General features: G+C 35.4%; 1 protein-coding gene across 7 annotated transcripts in view; it reads left to right on the top strand.

Annotated features, from left to right (window-relative positions):
* Positions 1-14,304, top strand: part of LRBA (LPS responsive beige-like anchor protein) — a 344,265-nt gene that overhangs the window by 33,255 nt on the left and 296,706 nt on the right. For all 7 annotated transcript variants that reach the window (XM_085546513.1, XM_085546512.1, XM_085546511.1 and 4 more), the window contains exons 5-17: positions 206-301; positions 2,322-2,443; positions 2,546-2,672; positions 3,998-4,117; positions 4,412-4,558; positions 5,438-5,635; positions 6,556-6,689; positions 7,481-7,589; positions 7,744-7,896; positions 8,354-8,522; positions 10,541-10,620; positions 12,076-12,138; positions 13,882-13,979. In XM_085546513.1, the coding sequence (XP_085402639.1) occupies positions 206-301; positions 2,322-2,443; positions 2,546-2,672; positions 3,998-4,117; positions 4,412-4,558; positions 5,438-5,635; positions 6,556-6,689; positions 7,481-7,589; positions 7,744-7,896; positions 8,354-8,522; positions 10,541-10,620; positions 12,076-12,138; positions 13,882-13,979 (1,616 nt within the window). The remainder of the gene's footprint in view (positions 1-205; positions 302-2,321; positions 2,444-2,545; positions 2,673-3,997; positions 4,118-4,411; positions 4,559-5,437; positions 5,636-6,555; positions 6,690-7,480; positions 7,590-7,743; positions 7,897-8,353; positions 8,523-10,540; positions 10,621-12,075; positions 12,139-13,881; positions 13,980-14,304) is intronic.

Here is a 14,304-nt window from a genome sequence, read left to right as displayed (position 1 = left end):
AGTGCACCTAGGCTAGTGAGTATCCATATCCATCCATATCCATAATTCTGTATTAATGTTTATTGAAAATGTTGAGTATTTTAGCAGAGTGTTACTTAATCATGTACAAAGCTTGAAAATATGTCAGAACTTTTTTTTTTGTATGTATTTTCTTTCTTATAGATGTGTTTTATTAATTTCCAAATCTAAAAATTCTTTTCAACAGCCACCACATGCTGGGAAATTGTTGTCTGTGTTAAAACACATGCCTCAGAAGTATGGACCTGATGCCTTCTTCAACTTTCCAGGAAAAAGTGCTGCAGTATGTAGATATTTTAAGTCCTTAGTTTATTATTTTACTACTACCATTGGCTATTTTCACCCCTATTTTTCTATTAACCCATCATTGTTACAGAAGTAGTCTTTACAGATTTTTTTTTTTCTTGCAACCTGATCTAGTAAAGGTGTATGTTTGGTGGCCCTGCTGGGCAGGGGGCTTGGAACTACATGATCCTTGAGGTCCCTTCCAACCCGGGTCATTCTGTGATTCTGTGTGGGCAGTGCTTTACTCCTATAATCCTTAGTCAGCAAAACTGCAGAAAATATGGCCATACTTGTGCCATTTGTTATTTCTCTAGCAGTCACTGTGAATATTGTGTTACATATAGCAATTATCTGAGAAAATGCAGATTGTAGACATGTATATGTTGAATACTACTGAGGGAACGTTAGAGTTAGTGGTGGTTAATCTTTTATCATAATTGTTCAGGTGACTTTTATTTGTTTTGAAGTTCTGTGCTGCTCACTTAAGAAAAGAATTTGAAACTAAATGGGTAGTTGTAAATGCTGTGTGTGGGTGGCTTTCTGTAAGAAGTATCAAAGCTTTTACTTCTAAAATTGTAGCATGAAATAGTATGTTCACAATCCCATGCTTAAATCAGAATAAAATTTATCTGATATCTCTTTACTAGGTATTGTATTTTTGCTGTTGTTGTTTTCTTCCCCCCCCCCCAGAATCCATTACTTTTCTGCTTTGATATCTTAGCTTTTCTATAACTAAAGGTATTACCCAGGACACCTAATCTTGAAGTTGAACTTCACCAACTTGGTGACATAATAAATTTTTATTTGGAGTTTGAAAAACATGAACTACTGGAATTGTGCTGCTGTGTAATTACATCTATCACATACAGCAGAACTTGGCTGTAGATATGTTTTCTGTTCACTTGAACTACTTATGTATTGTGTTTGTATTTAACTGCTGATAATAGCATTGAATGCTTGAACTATATGTGGTATTGGGGTGCTTCGCTATCTGCAGTGGGAACATTCTCACTGATTTTTAAAACATGAAATCTTAGGAATTTAGTATTTGATATACTTTATAACCATTCTGATTTAAACCAAATTATTGTGCTACCAGGTCCTGAAAGTTGGGCTCAAAGAAGTGAAATCTGATTAGTTGACTGGTATAGAGAAGGATTTATAGGGTTTTATTTGGTTAGGGATAGCTAAATGGAGCATGGAGCATATTAAGATGTCTGGCAACACTTAAGTTCTTTGATGTTTTTTGTTCATTGGTATTGATCATATTGATCATCTGGAAAGCATCTTTGATCAGAGGTTATGACAGTCTTAGTTGAAGTGTGTAGTGCAAGTCTTCAGAGGAACAGTTGAAAGCTAATTGTAAAGTTACAATAAACAAACAAACAAAAACAACCACAAAAATGACAACAAGAAAAATGCATAACAAAACCCAGCTGTTTGAAACAAAGTTCTTATCAGCATTTAAGCTACCTTTGATTCTGTGCTTGATACCAGGATTTTGCCTGGGGGTTGTATTATCATTAAGACTGTCATCTACAAACTGGAGGCCACCTAAATGTAAATTTAGGCAAAGAAAAAGGGGATTTGTTAAATGAAGCATATATGCTTCTCTTTATATGGACAATTTCTTTTCATAACCAGTTATTTTCCTGACAAAATTATATGAGAATAAATTTATAAATCTGATTATTCTTTTAGGCAGCCACAAACCTGAATCCTCTGAATTTATATGCTGAGGAGTTTTTGTGTTGCAACATGTGCACTTCATTGTTTGAATTTTGAAGCATGGGTTACTATTAATTACTATTAATTGAGATAATTATCAGTTTTAAAATATTTAGATTAAATTTTTAACAGTGGAATATGAAAAAAAACCATGTACAAAAAAGCACAGTTAGGCCAGATATATTTGGTTGTACATTGGTAGTGTACACATTTGTAGTCTGTATCTTAAGCTGTATACTTGCAGTATTGTGATGTTGATATTTCTTCATGAATAACTTCATTTTCTTTAGGCTATTGCCTTACCTCCTATAGCCAAGTGGCCCTATCAGAATGGATTTACTTTTCACACTTGGTTAAGAATGGATCCTGTAAACAATATCAATGTGGATAAGGATAAGCCATATTTATATTGGTGCGTATTAATGTAAAACCACGTTTTTGATGTTCAGTCACAATTTGATCAGTGACTTCTGTTGCCATCCATGTACATGCTGACTTTGTTCTCCTTCGTTAGTTTTCGAACGAACAAAGGACTTGGCTATTCTGCTCACTTTGTTGGTGGCTGCTTGATTGTAACATCCATAAAATCAAAGGGAAAAGGTTTTCAGCATTGTGTAAAATTTGATTTCAAGCCACAAAAGGTGAGTAAAATCAGTTGAGTAGTTCCATGAATTAGAAATGTGTGTTCTCATAGTTGTGTGTAACTAGAATTTAGCAGGGTGTATATCTAACTAGATTGTGTTTCTAGGAAATGTCTCTAAAAATGTGTATCCTAGGGGGACTGGTCTCACTATTTATTATGCTCATCCATCTGCAGAACACTTGCACTAGAATGAACAAAAAACAAATCTCTTTTCTGAGTTGATATTTCTTCTAAGTGTAACTTATGTATAAGAAAAAGCTAGAAAATGCAGTTTACCAGAGGTTTTATGAATTTGCGAAACTTATGATGATTTTACTAAGGACGCTAAATACCTAAATGTAGCTTGAATGTAGCTTGAGTGTTGCAAGACTGGTAATGTTTGTTTCTTTTTCTTCTGTTTTTATACTTTGTTTCTTTCCACGTCAGCCTTTCTCTTCTCGTTATCCCAGAAGTATTTTACTTAGGGTTGACATTAGGCTATTGCTTGGTAGCCATCGTGGACAAATGCAACTTTACTTTAGAAGCTGCAATTACTAACTCAAATTTAATTTTTTTAATAAAACCAGGGCAGTTACTGGTGTTTACTCTTACAGGTTAGAGAACAACAGATTGGCTTTTAAAACTGGGTTTTAATTCATGTTCATTGAAGTTGTCCCCCAAATGTTCTCCTGTTTCGTGCTTTATTTCCTTACTCATAACAATTAAAACATGAGTAAGTTGTATTTTTTATGTTCAAGACCTGCTTGCTCACTTAGCAGTATTATGCTGTGTTCGAAATGTTCTCATTTTCAATTGCTAATGTTTCTGGAGCAAGTGTGTAAATGATTTGTGTGAAAACAGACTTCCTCCAGGCCTCCTTGGGAATTTCTTGTCAGTAAACCCTTGCTGTAAGTATGGATTGTGTTTGTGACAGTTTAACATGTACAGCTTTTGAAAGTCTTAGGAGTCTAGAACTATCTTTGCTTTTTGGAATGCCAAGATTAGCAATAGCTCATCATTCTAACTGTGATCCAGATTCTGACATATTTACATGATGATTTCAACATAAATATGATTCAACACTGTTGTGATTATTTTTGTATGGTTTGAGTTTTAAGTTGTAAATATCTTCTAGGCTTCTGTTTTGAGTCAGGAGACTGTACTTTGATGTGGCTATGCAGGAAAACTCACTAATGCTGTCATCATAAGTTTTCTACTTATAACTTTCAGTGTTAACGTAGCTCGTAGTCAGCTGAATTGATTGTAGAGTACTTTCTCTTCAATGGCTGTTTAAGCTACATTAGGTGTCTGTAAAGTGGTATCACTTGTTTTCTTTTTGTTTAGTGGTATATGGTTACTATTGTGCACATCTATAACCGCTGGAAGAATAGTGAACTTCGATGCTATGTGAATGGGGAGCTGGCATCTTATGGAGAAATAACATGGTTTGTCAACACCAATGATGTAAGTAAGCTCTGTGTATAGATCTAATATCTATTGAATTTCTCCGGGTGGTCAACTGTAGACATCTGTTGCCGTTTTATTGCTTTTTAAAAAGTAAACATCTTCTATTTTGTGCATTCATTTAAATTAAATAAAAAGATTAATATTAACTCTTTGATGGGGGGAGAATGTTCTGCTTACACCTGTCAAAAATTAGTACTTGTTTCTGCTAAGACTTGTAATAATGTTGTCCTTTGATAATATGTATATTTCTTGGATAATTTGCCTGTGTTGCTCAATTTGTTTCTTTTCCAGACATTTGACAAATGTTTCCTGGGTTCCTCAGAAACAGCAGATGCCAATCGAGTGTTTTGTGGGCAAATGACATCTGTGTACCTTTTTAGCGAGGCTCTCAATGCTGCTCAGATCTTTGCCATTTATCAGCTTGGACTGGGATATAAGGTAGAATGGATTTAACTGTAAAGCCTCTGAAGTTTGATGCAGAACACATAGTCTGTGGTAGATTTTATGACTTGTGATGTGCCTATGTTCTTCTGAAAATATTCTTACCATTTAATATTTTTATTAACCTGTTGCATATATTAATATAAGTATTATATCGTATTACAAACTACAACAACTACAACTAAACATTAATTTATTTTTTATTTTTTTTATAAAAAACAAAAAGCAACAACATAAAAACAAGTTTCAGTTCTTGTTCTCAAAATTTCAGGTGATTGAGTGAAGGCTGGGAAGAACACTATTTTTTTTTTAGTAGGTTAATTTTCTTTCACTGAGGCTGAAAACATTAGATCATCGCGTGTTATGTATTTGTTTCAGGAGAGTAGCCTAGTAGTTGCTTTTGCTAGTCAGTTTTGCTTAATGTGTGAAGTTAGTGCTGAAGATGAGTTCTGTTGCAGTGATTTATTATTTGTTTTGTCTTAGCCTGAGGGGCACTAATTGAAGACTGCTATTTCCTAGCAGCTGTATAAACATACGCTAAAAAGATGGATCCTATTCTCTCTGCTCCTCAATTATTAGTTCCCTCTGAGTGAACATTGTTGACTGCCAGTCTGTTTCCTAGCTAATGTCTTTCTTTTGCATTACCCACCATTCTGACAGTGTCATTTTTCAGGCGTCAGAAAACACTTGTGCAGTTGTAATTCTGTAAAATTGATTTTGAGTCAGTGTTGTAATGAGACTTCTTTCTGAAATATTGTTGGATTTAAGAAACAGTGACATTTTCTATTAATAGTTGTGTTCTGAACTGTATTTGCAATGTATATAATGTTTTTTTTTTTTTCTTTTTTCTTTCCTCAACACTGTTCCCCAATCCAGGGAACATTCAAATTCAAGGCAGAAAGTGATCTCTTCCTTGATGAACATCACAAATTGTTGCTGTATGATGGCAAGCTGTCCAGTGCTATTGCTTTTATGTACAATCCAAGGGCTACAGATGCACAGCTCTGTCTAGAGTCATCCCCTAAAGATAACCCTTCTATTTTTGTTCATTCACCACATGCCCTCATGCTGCAGGTACGGCAACATTTTTCATAGATTTAGAATATAAATCATTACTGTTTGAAAATCTGAAAAATCAAATTTTACTTTACTGCCGATGGTGGGTTCCCCCACAATGTCATCTCTGCTTCTTTCCTCTGTCAGTTCTCAGCACAGCTAAGCACTTAAATACTTAAATCTCCAAAGCTAATGCAGAAGGTTAGAAGTCAGTTCCTGAAGTTATCGAGCTACCTGACTTGTTCCTGTGACCACTGTGTGATCTGTAGTGAACTTTCCTCTGAGCCTCACTCAGGAAAATAAGGGTGGGCAGCTTCTCTGAAACAGCAATAGTGAAGAACAGAATTCTACTTCTGTTTGTAATGCCATGTGTATTATAGTAATAGGAACCCTGGCCTTGTTGGTATGTAGGCATACTATCTTCTTGAAATAATGTAGGTGCACATAAGGACGACGAAAATATTTCTTTCATTGAAGTTACAAACTAGAAATTGTCAGTATTACTGAGAAATCCTGTTAACTTTTCAGAAACATTCTTCTTCCTCATTGCTGACATACTTTCTTTCCTTATACACATTACCTGTCTCCAGTGCTTTGCTCTGTTGACATTATACTCTGTTCTCCCTGGGCTTCGAATGCCTAAATTTTTAAATTTGCTTGAAGCTTTTTTTCTTCTTATTATTGAAGACTTGTGCTAGAGTTTGCAGCCCATCTCCTGTTCTGAGGGTATACACTGCTGGTTTTCTCTAAAGCAGTAAATCAGACAGCTTGAGCATTCAGACTGGCTATAGCAGTCAGTTTATACTTACTGCTGTTTTTATTTGACAGTATTGCATTTTTTACGTTGAAATTTCCTGCTATTTCTAGCAAACTTTTTTTAACAGTTTATCAGAAAGTTCTCAATGCTTTTTTATTTTTGTTTCCTTTTTTTTTGTCAGGATGTGAAAGCCGTGTTGACGCATTCTGTCCAAAGTGCTTTGCACTCCATTGGAGGAGTGCAGGTACTTTTCCCTCTCTTTGCACAGCTAGACTATAGGCAATATTCATCGGACCACATTGACACGACTGTCTGGTGAGTGCAGATAGTTTCTGTGTCCTTTGTTTCTTATTTGTGTGAAGGAAATTGAATCTTTGCTTATTAATTGGCTTTGTATTGTAATTTCACCTGTGGAACAATGTGTTATGTCTAACTACAAAACCATAACATTGCTGTAGGTGTGACTGTTTTCTGAAGTGTATTTGTTTTGTACCATACTTTCTGTGAAAGTCTGTGCAGAATCAGAAGGGTTGCTTATTGCTATGTGACAGTTTTCTTTTTCTTTTTTGTACCATAATAGAGGAAAATTCTTTTTGAGCTTTTTCCTGTCACAGAAAAAAATCCATTGGGCAAGATGTACAAACAAAGTCCAGGAAAGATGCTTTTTTTCAGTTAATATAAAATCATTCCTGTTTTATTTTTTCTTCAGACATTTTGTGGCATAGAGCTTAAAAATAGTTGGTCACTGAACTTTCTGAAGTTTATATGAGAAACAATAAGCAGAGAGAACCACATGCTTAATTTTTGCCTTTCTACAAAAATGTTTTTTTTTTTTTAGAATTTTGCTGTTGCATGCTTATTATGGAGTACAAAGTTTTGAGCTATGCTTACATTAATTAAAAAAAGGGATGAGAGGATTTTATGTTTAATCTTGGTTGGGTTTTTTTTTGTTTTTTTTTTTTTGTCCTTAACATTCTGATCTAAGCGTTTATTTGATACATTGATTGTATTTGTGGGCTGTGTGATGGAAGTGTTAATTTGAAAATACCTTCTGTCTTGTTGTGGTCACACTTTAAAATGTGTTTCTAAAATATTACATTTTTCAGTTCTACTTTGTTGGCTTTTATTATGGAGTTGTTGAAGAACTCGATTGCTATGCAAGATCAAATGCTTTCCTGTAAGGGCTTCCTTGTGATAGGATATAGCTTGGAAAAGGTAAAAGAAAATTTTTTTGATCTCATGTTTATGCTTAATTTTTTTTAACTTTTTTGGGGGGGGAGGGGATGGGAAGGGAAAGGGAGGGACAAGGGTTAACTCAGTGGACACAATAATTTTCACAGTTCTTGTCTAAACAAATTTTCTTTTACAGTCTTCCAAAGCTCATGTTACCCGAGCTGTACTAGAGCTATGCCTTGCATTTTCTAAGTATCTGAGCAACTTGCACAATGGGGTGCCCTTGCTGAAACAGCTATGTGATCATATTCTCCTTAATCCTGCAATATGGATTCATATCCCAGCACAGGTAAAAATGTTTGATCTTTTGAATACAGTTCCTCATGATCTCTCTATTTGGGAGCATTGAGATAAAGATCGGCTTGCTGCAGTTAAAGGTCCTGTCTTCCAGCAGAAATCACATAGAAACTGTTTCAGACAGTGTGACTGTGATTATGTGACTGTCATGCTTTTGTGCTCCTGTAAATGTGGGCTACCTTGGAGAAAAGAAACAAACAAACAAACAAAACCCAACAGCCACCAAAAAACCCACAACAATCTATTTTATTTTTATTAACAGTTTATTTTATTTTTAGAAATGAATTGACTTTTTTCGTCAGTGGGCAAGGCAGGAATTTTGTGACTACTTTGTACTCAGAAAAGCTACTCCTTTAAGAAATGTTAATAGATGAAATTCAAGAATGCAGTTGTCTGATATGCTGTAATTTTGCTGCAGTGAATTTTAATCTTCTGATTTGGTGTTGCAGGTTCAGCTGATCCTGTACACTTACCTGTCTACTGAGTTCATTGGCACTGTTAACATATATGGCGCAATTAGACGGGTTGGGACAGTTCTTTTGGTCATGCATACCCTGAAGTATTATTACTGGGTAGTGAATCCTCAAGATCGCAGTGGTATAACTCCCAAAGGTGTAGGTATGTATTCATTTCTACTTGTTTGTTTTGAGGATTGTCTTGTATACAATGTAATAGAGCTGTGAATATTCCAGAAATTGTCCTTTAATGGAATTGGTTCACAGTAACAGCCTCTACAGCATGCTTTTGTCCATAGGATATTCTTGGAAGTTCTTTTTTAGAAAAGAAATGAAACAAGTGAAATCTTTTGAAGAAAACAACATCGTCTGTGACCAGAGACTGATGTGGATTAATACTAAATAGAATGTGATAAAATAAATAAAAATAGAGTGATGTTTTCACTGGCTGGGTGGATGGGGGGGAGTGGCTGCTAAAGTATGTCATGCCATGCCATGCCATGGCTTCTGAAGTAACATGCACCAGTGCAGGTTGGGGATGACATGCTGGAGAGTAGCTCTGCAGAGAGGGACCTGTGCGTCCTGGTGGAAAACAGGTTGGCCATGAGCCAGCAGTGTGCCCTCGTGGCCAAAAAGGCCAATGGCATACTGGGGTGTATTAAAAAGAGCGTGTCCAGCAGGTCAAGGGAGGTGATCCTTCCCTTGTACTCTGCCCTGGTAAGGCCTCATCTGGAATACTGTGTCCAGTTCTGACCTCCCCAGTACAAAAAAGACAGGGACCTCTTGAAAAGAGTCCAGCGAAGGGCCACAAAGATGGTGAAAGGCCTGGAGCATCTCCCCTATGAGGAGAGACTTAGGGAACTGGGTCTGTTGAGCCTTTAGAAAAGAAGACTGAGAGAGGACCTGATCCAGGTCTGTAAATATTTGAGGTGTGGAGGGCAGAGTGTCGAGGCCAGACTCTTCAGCAGTGTGTGGAGACAGGACAAGGGGAAACGGACAGAAACTGGAGCATAGGAAGTTCCACATGAATGTGTGCAAGAACTTCTTTATGGTGAGGTTCATGGAGCACTGGAACAAGCTTCCCAGGGGGGTTGTGGAGTCTCCTTCTCTGGAGATATTCAAGACCCTCCTGGACACCTACCTGTGTGACCTGTTGTAGGGAACCTGCTTTGGCAGGGGGGTTGGACTTGATGATCTCTAGAGCTCCCTTCCAACCCCTATGATTCTGTGACTCTGTGAAATGACTTGCAAAATTGTAGGATTTTGGAATGGTAGATGTGTGCCTGGTTGCAAAGATCCATTTGTGGCATTTTGCATGCCATAATGAATAAAGCTAAGTGGCTTTTTTCCCCCTATTTTCCCAATGAAGACACAAATTTACTTTACTATCTGAGGTAATCTATTGGGAAAGTGTATGTGTTAGATAAGATTATTTAAATTCATGACCGATTTTTCAGTAGTTTGGTCTGCATTGAACATAACTGTACTTAAATGAAACATGCCTGTGGGCTTATTCTGTATAGGATACATACACTAGTATAATCACTTGCATTTGCTGTTTGATTTGCTTTACCCTTGAGAATAAGGTCATTAAAAAAATGTGAACTAACGAGCAAATTTAAAATCTATTCCTAGAAATGTATTTGCAACTGTACATTTGCTGTCTGTGTGAAAGCTCTTACTTGACTTTGACATTCGGTTGCAACCTGTTTTTTTAACCCTTTCTCTCCTGGGAACGATATTCAGCATTTGAGCATTTAAAATGTTTTAGTAGAAATCGTCTTTACACAGATATGGCAGAAACAAGTTCTCTTGGCAAGTTTGGTCTTTGAATGTCAAGGTAATCTTTATACGTAGTGCTTTAGGATTGATTCTCATTGTAGTTGTAGCCTGTGTGTACAATGGCTTCCTTTGGACTTCAGTGGGACAGTTTAAAAACAATTGGAAACTGCTAAAATCTGGACATTCTGACATGAAGTTCTAGAACCTCAGGGGTTTTGCTAACTGCAGTGGAATGCATCACTATTTTGTGTTAAGAGGTAGAGAAAAAATAACTTTACATAGCATTGTGCTCTCTTCACGCAGTGAATGGCATTTATTTTTCTGTATATAGAAATGCATAGTATGCTAATAACCATTTTCAATTTGCATTTTCATGTATTTACTTTTTTTCTTTTGTAGATGGGCCACGGCCTACTCAAAAAGAGATTTTATCTCTGCGAGCATTTTTGTTGATGTTCATTAAACAACTAGTGATGAAGGTAGGATATCTGAATTTCTTTTCATGAAGAAATTCATTTTAACTTAGCATTTTCTTCTAAGTAGGCTGAATATTGTAAACAAGTAATTAGAAATACCACATAAGGTGCATCTTAACTGTGGCCATTGCTGCAGCCAGTAGTGCTGAAAATGCATTTTTCCCATTCAAGCTATTTTTAATCAAAAGTAGAACTGTCTACTACTTGGAAAATATGAACTGCTCTGCTTCGTTTGATTCCTTACTTTGCTTTTTTGGAAAAACACTATCTGCATTAGAAGTGCTTAAGGAAAAAGGAGCATTATTGGAAATTATCTGCTGGTGGGATAAGAAAGATGCTGCCAATAAGTTTCACAATAATGTTTTAGACATTAGAAGAACATTGAAATTCAGCAGTTCTACTGCTTGTAGAATTTTTTTTAACCTTTTCCTATTGTAAGCTTTGCTTTCTCTTCTTCCTTCCAATTCTAGGCTATGTCTCTTCTATGTTTGAATTTAGCTCCCTTTTTCCCTCCTTATTACTAAGGGACTCTGTGCTGCTGCTGCCCAGATCCCCAGCAGTTGAGAGGAGTAATTGCCAGGAAAGTTCTCATCATTTTTCTTTAAAGCAGATGATCTACAATTGAAGTATCAGGGAAAACTTAACTAGAAAAATAAGACCTTCATTAAAATTTAGTTAGAGTTTTATCTTTTTATGTGAGAGATTTATAACATGGCCAGTTCCAGATACAGTTTCATAAGGACAGTAAAAAGGGTGTCCATGAATAAAGGCTGATTCTTCTTTATATTTTTTGTTTGTGCAAGATCTTTTTGGGGGCTGAGTGACTCAGTTAAAAAAAAATTAAAATTAAAAAAAAAATAAATATGGAATCCCTGGAAATGAAGGAACAGCTTTTTCCTTCTTAGAAACAAATGTTTTCATGTTCACAAAAAACAAACAAACAAACAAACAAAAAAAGAAAAACAAAAAAACCCCTACCATATTCCCAATTTCATAGCCATACTATACATACGTACCAGCTTTTGGTGAAATTGAAGGTAACTGAAAAGAAAATTCTATAGTAGTATAACAAGCAAAGTTGGCTATATGTGTAGCTAACAGGCTCAGGTCTACTTTGCTTCCTCTTTGACACGGTAATTCTGTTATTAATGAGATTCATATTCTCCGTATTGATTATCACGAGCTGTTGTATGTTTCTCTATCAATTTCATTGTATTTTATTAGTATCAGCCTATTTTTATGCCTGTTTTGGGTTCTTCTTGTGCTTTTTAAAGCTTCAGTGGGTCTTGGGCAGAGAAAAAGCCATCTTCTATTTATGAAGCTATTATAGTATCAAATGAAAGCAAATTTGCATTGTGAGACTTGAATTGTATGTAATGGTGGCTTCTAATGATGCTCTTTTGAGAATGATTCTTTTGTCCTTGAAAGGTAATAGTTAAAATTTGGTTCTTTTTAAAGGACTATGGAATAAAAGAAGAAGAATTGCAGGCAATCCTCAATTATCTGCTCACTATTCATGAGGTAATTTTTAAACATTTGCTTTCCCGGGCGCTACTTTTGCACTGTATTTTCCAGTATTGCTGTCTTGATGTCACAAGATGGCTCTGTAGAGGAAATAGCAAATGTTGTTCAACTCCCTTGCAGCATGCTGAACTGCCAATATTCTTGCAGTGATTTAAGCACTATGTTCAATGTAAGATTGAAGTTCATTAAGCTAGGAAGTCAAAATGGTTTCCTATGTTGTTCTGCAAACTGATTTGCCAAGCAGAAAAACAGATGGTTAGAAGAGAAAAAAAAAAGAAGACAAAATACTATTTTATGCTGTCTAAGTAATATTTTTTGTTTCTTAGTCCTTTTTATTTTGCTTCTTAAATAAAACAATAAAATTGAAAACATGCATTAAAAAATAAAGATGTATGTTAATGGCATCTAAGAGAAGCATATAAACTTAATTGGGAGAAAATGTTGGTTACCACTGATACATCTGCATCTTCATATTTTAGCACCAGGAAAAGGCACTTTATACCAGATGCAACATCAAAGACAAGGGAAATGGGAACATAAATCTAACTGATCTCATCTCTGTAAGAGTGCTTGAAATGGGAAAAATAAGGAATTAATTGAACTTCAAGCAGTACAGATTTTTTTTTTTCTTTTCTGTTTACACCTATATTTTCCTTTTATTCTTTGTGCTGATCACTGGTGCACGTATGTGGTGTATCATGGTCATTAACTTTATAATATAGGTATTTAAAGGAAAAAAAAAAAGATTCTTGTTAACATACAGCAGGAGTAAACCGAGAGTGGAAACATTGAGGCCTTCAGTTGAGAAGGTGGTGTTTTTAACTATTTAAGGCACTTATGAGGTTTATTAAAAGCAGGATGCCACAGTATAAGGTATCTTGATGTATATTCAGAAGAACATAAAAAATAATAATAATAATAGAGTTTGGCCTCATCATAGGGTCTATGTATCAGTGACAGTGTCTGTGATACAAACTAGTAATATCTTTAGGTGAGTGCAGTTATTCAGAGGGACATAAAAATAGTTCTCTAATAGGGAAAGAACAGAATATTTGTTCAAAAGTGGAAAATTTGGAAAGCACTTGTAAAATAAATTTTCATTTAATTACCACAATGAGTGATGAAAGGAGAAACAATCACATTTCAGTATTTCATAGGTTATTTGTAGTATAACTAATGTGGAACAAATTCTTAAGCTGTAGATTAAAATGCTTTAGACTATTTGTGTGGAAAAAAAGCTTTATTGAACAGCTTCAGTTGCTCATTTTAAATATTGCCATATTGCCTGTGGCAAGCGGTGGTATTTTTTTTTTCCTTGGGTGGACATTTGTTAGCAGAGATTTTATGTTAAACAACTACTCTGTGTCACAGTAAACAGTGCAGCAGTTAATTTCTACCTCCTGTGCAGTAGAAGAGAGGGAAACATGTATGTGCACAGATAAGTATGTGCATATAAATAAATAACACAGAAAATAACAGTTTATTAGTCCATTCCCTCACCAAGACATACTTCCCAGTCTTTGATGTCACTTTTTACTTTACAAAAGAAAGTATTTTCATCATAATATTTTCACCTGGTTACATGCTCTTGCCTTCCAGGTCTGTAGCTCTTTTGATCTTGTCCTGGTTGCTACTGTTACTGTGCAGATAATTTTGAAGTATTTTATAGTGATCTTTTAACCAAAATAATGTCTTAGCACAGATGTTTTTAAATTCAAATTTATAACTTCTGTTAAACAGGATGACAATCTAATGGATGTCCTGCAGTTGCTTGTTGCTCTCATGTCAGAGCACCCAAGTTCTATGATCCCTGCTTTTGATCAGAGGAATGGATTACAGTAAGTGAAGTTTTGTAAGTGGGCAAAAGGAAATTATATTTTTGACCATACTGTTACTTGCTAGAAATTCTGTGAAATCTGAAAGATCCTCATTAGTGTATGTGTTGTGATCTCACACTGTTTCTCTTGAGAGATTTTTGTGTCCAGGTGTTCTTTTGACAAGAGGTGGTGTTGGATTTATCATCAATGAGGTCTTTTTTAAAAAATGTTTCCAAGGTACTGATTATGGTTAAACAGGTAGCGATCAATTTGAGTTATCTATACATTGAAGTTAAGTTTTAATCTACCAGCATTTAGTCTTTTGCCTCCCTTTATTACATGTGTT

This window comes from Coturnix japonica, chromosome 4, assembly GCF_054131305.1.
Source record: "Coturnix japonica strain WE chromosome 4, WE-NBRP24, whole genome shotgun sequence".
Taxonomy (NCBI): Eukaryota; Metazoa; Chordata; class Aves; order Galliformes; family Phasianidae; genus Coturnix; species Coturnix japonica.
The sequence above is the reverse complement of the archived record's forward strand: the minus strand, read 5'-3'. Positions and strand labels throughout refer to the sequence as shown.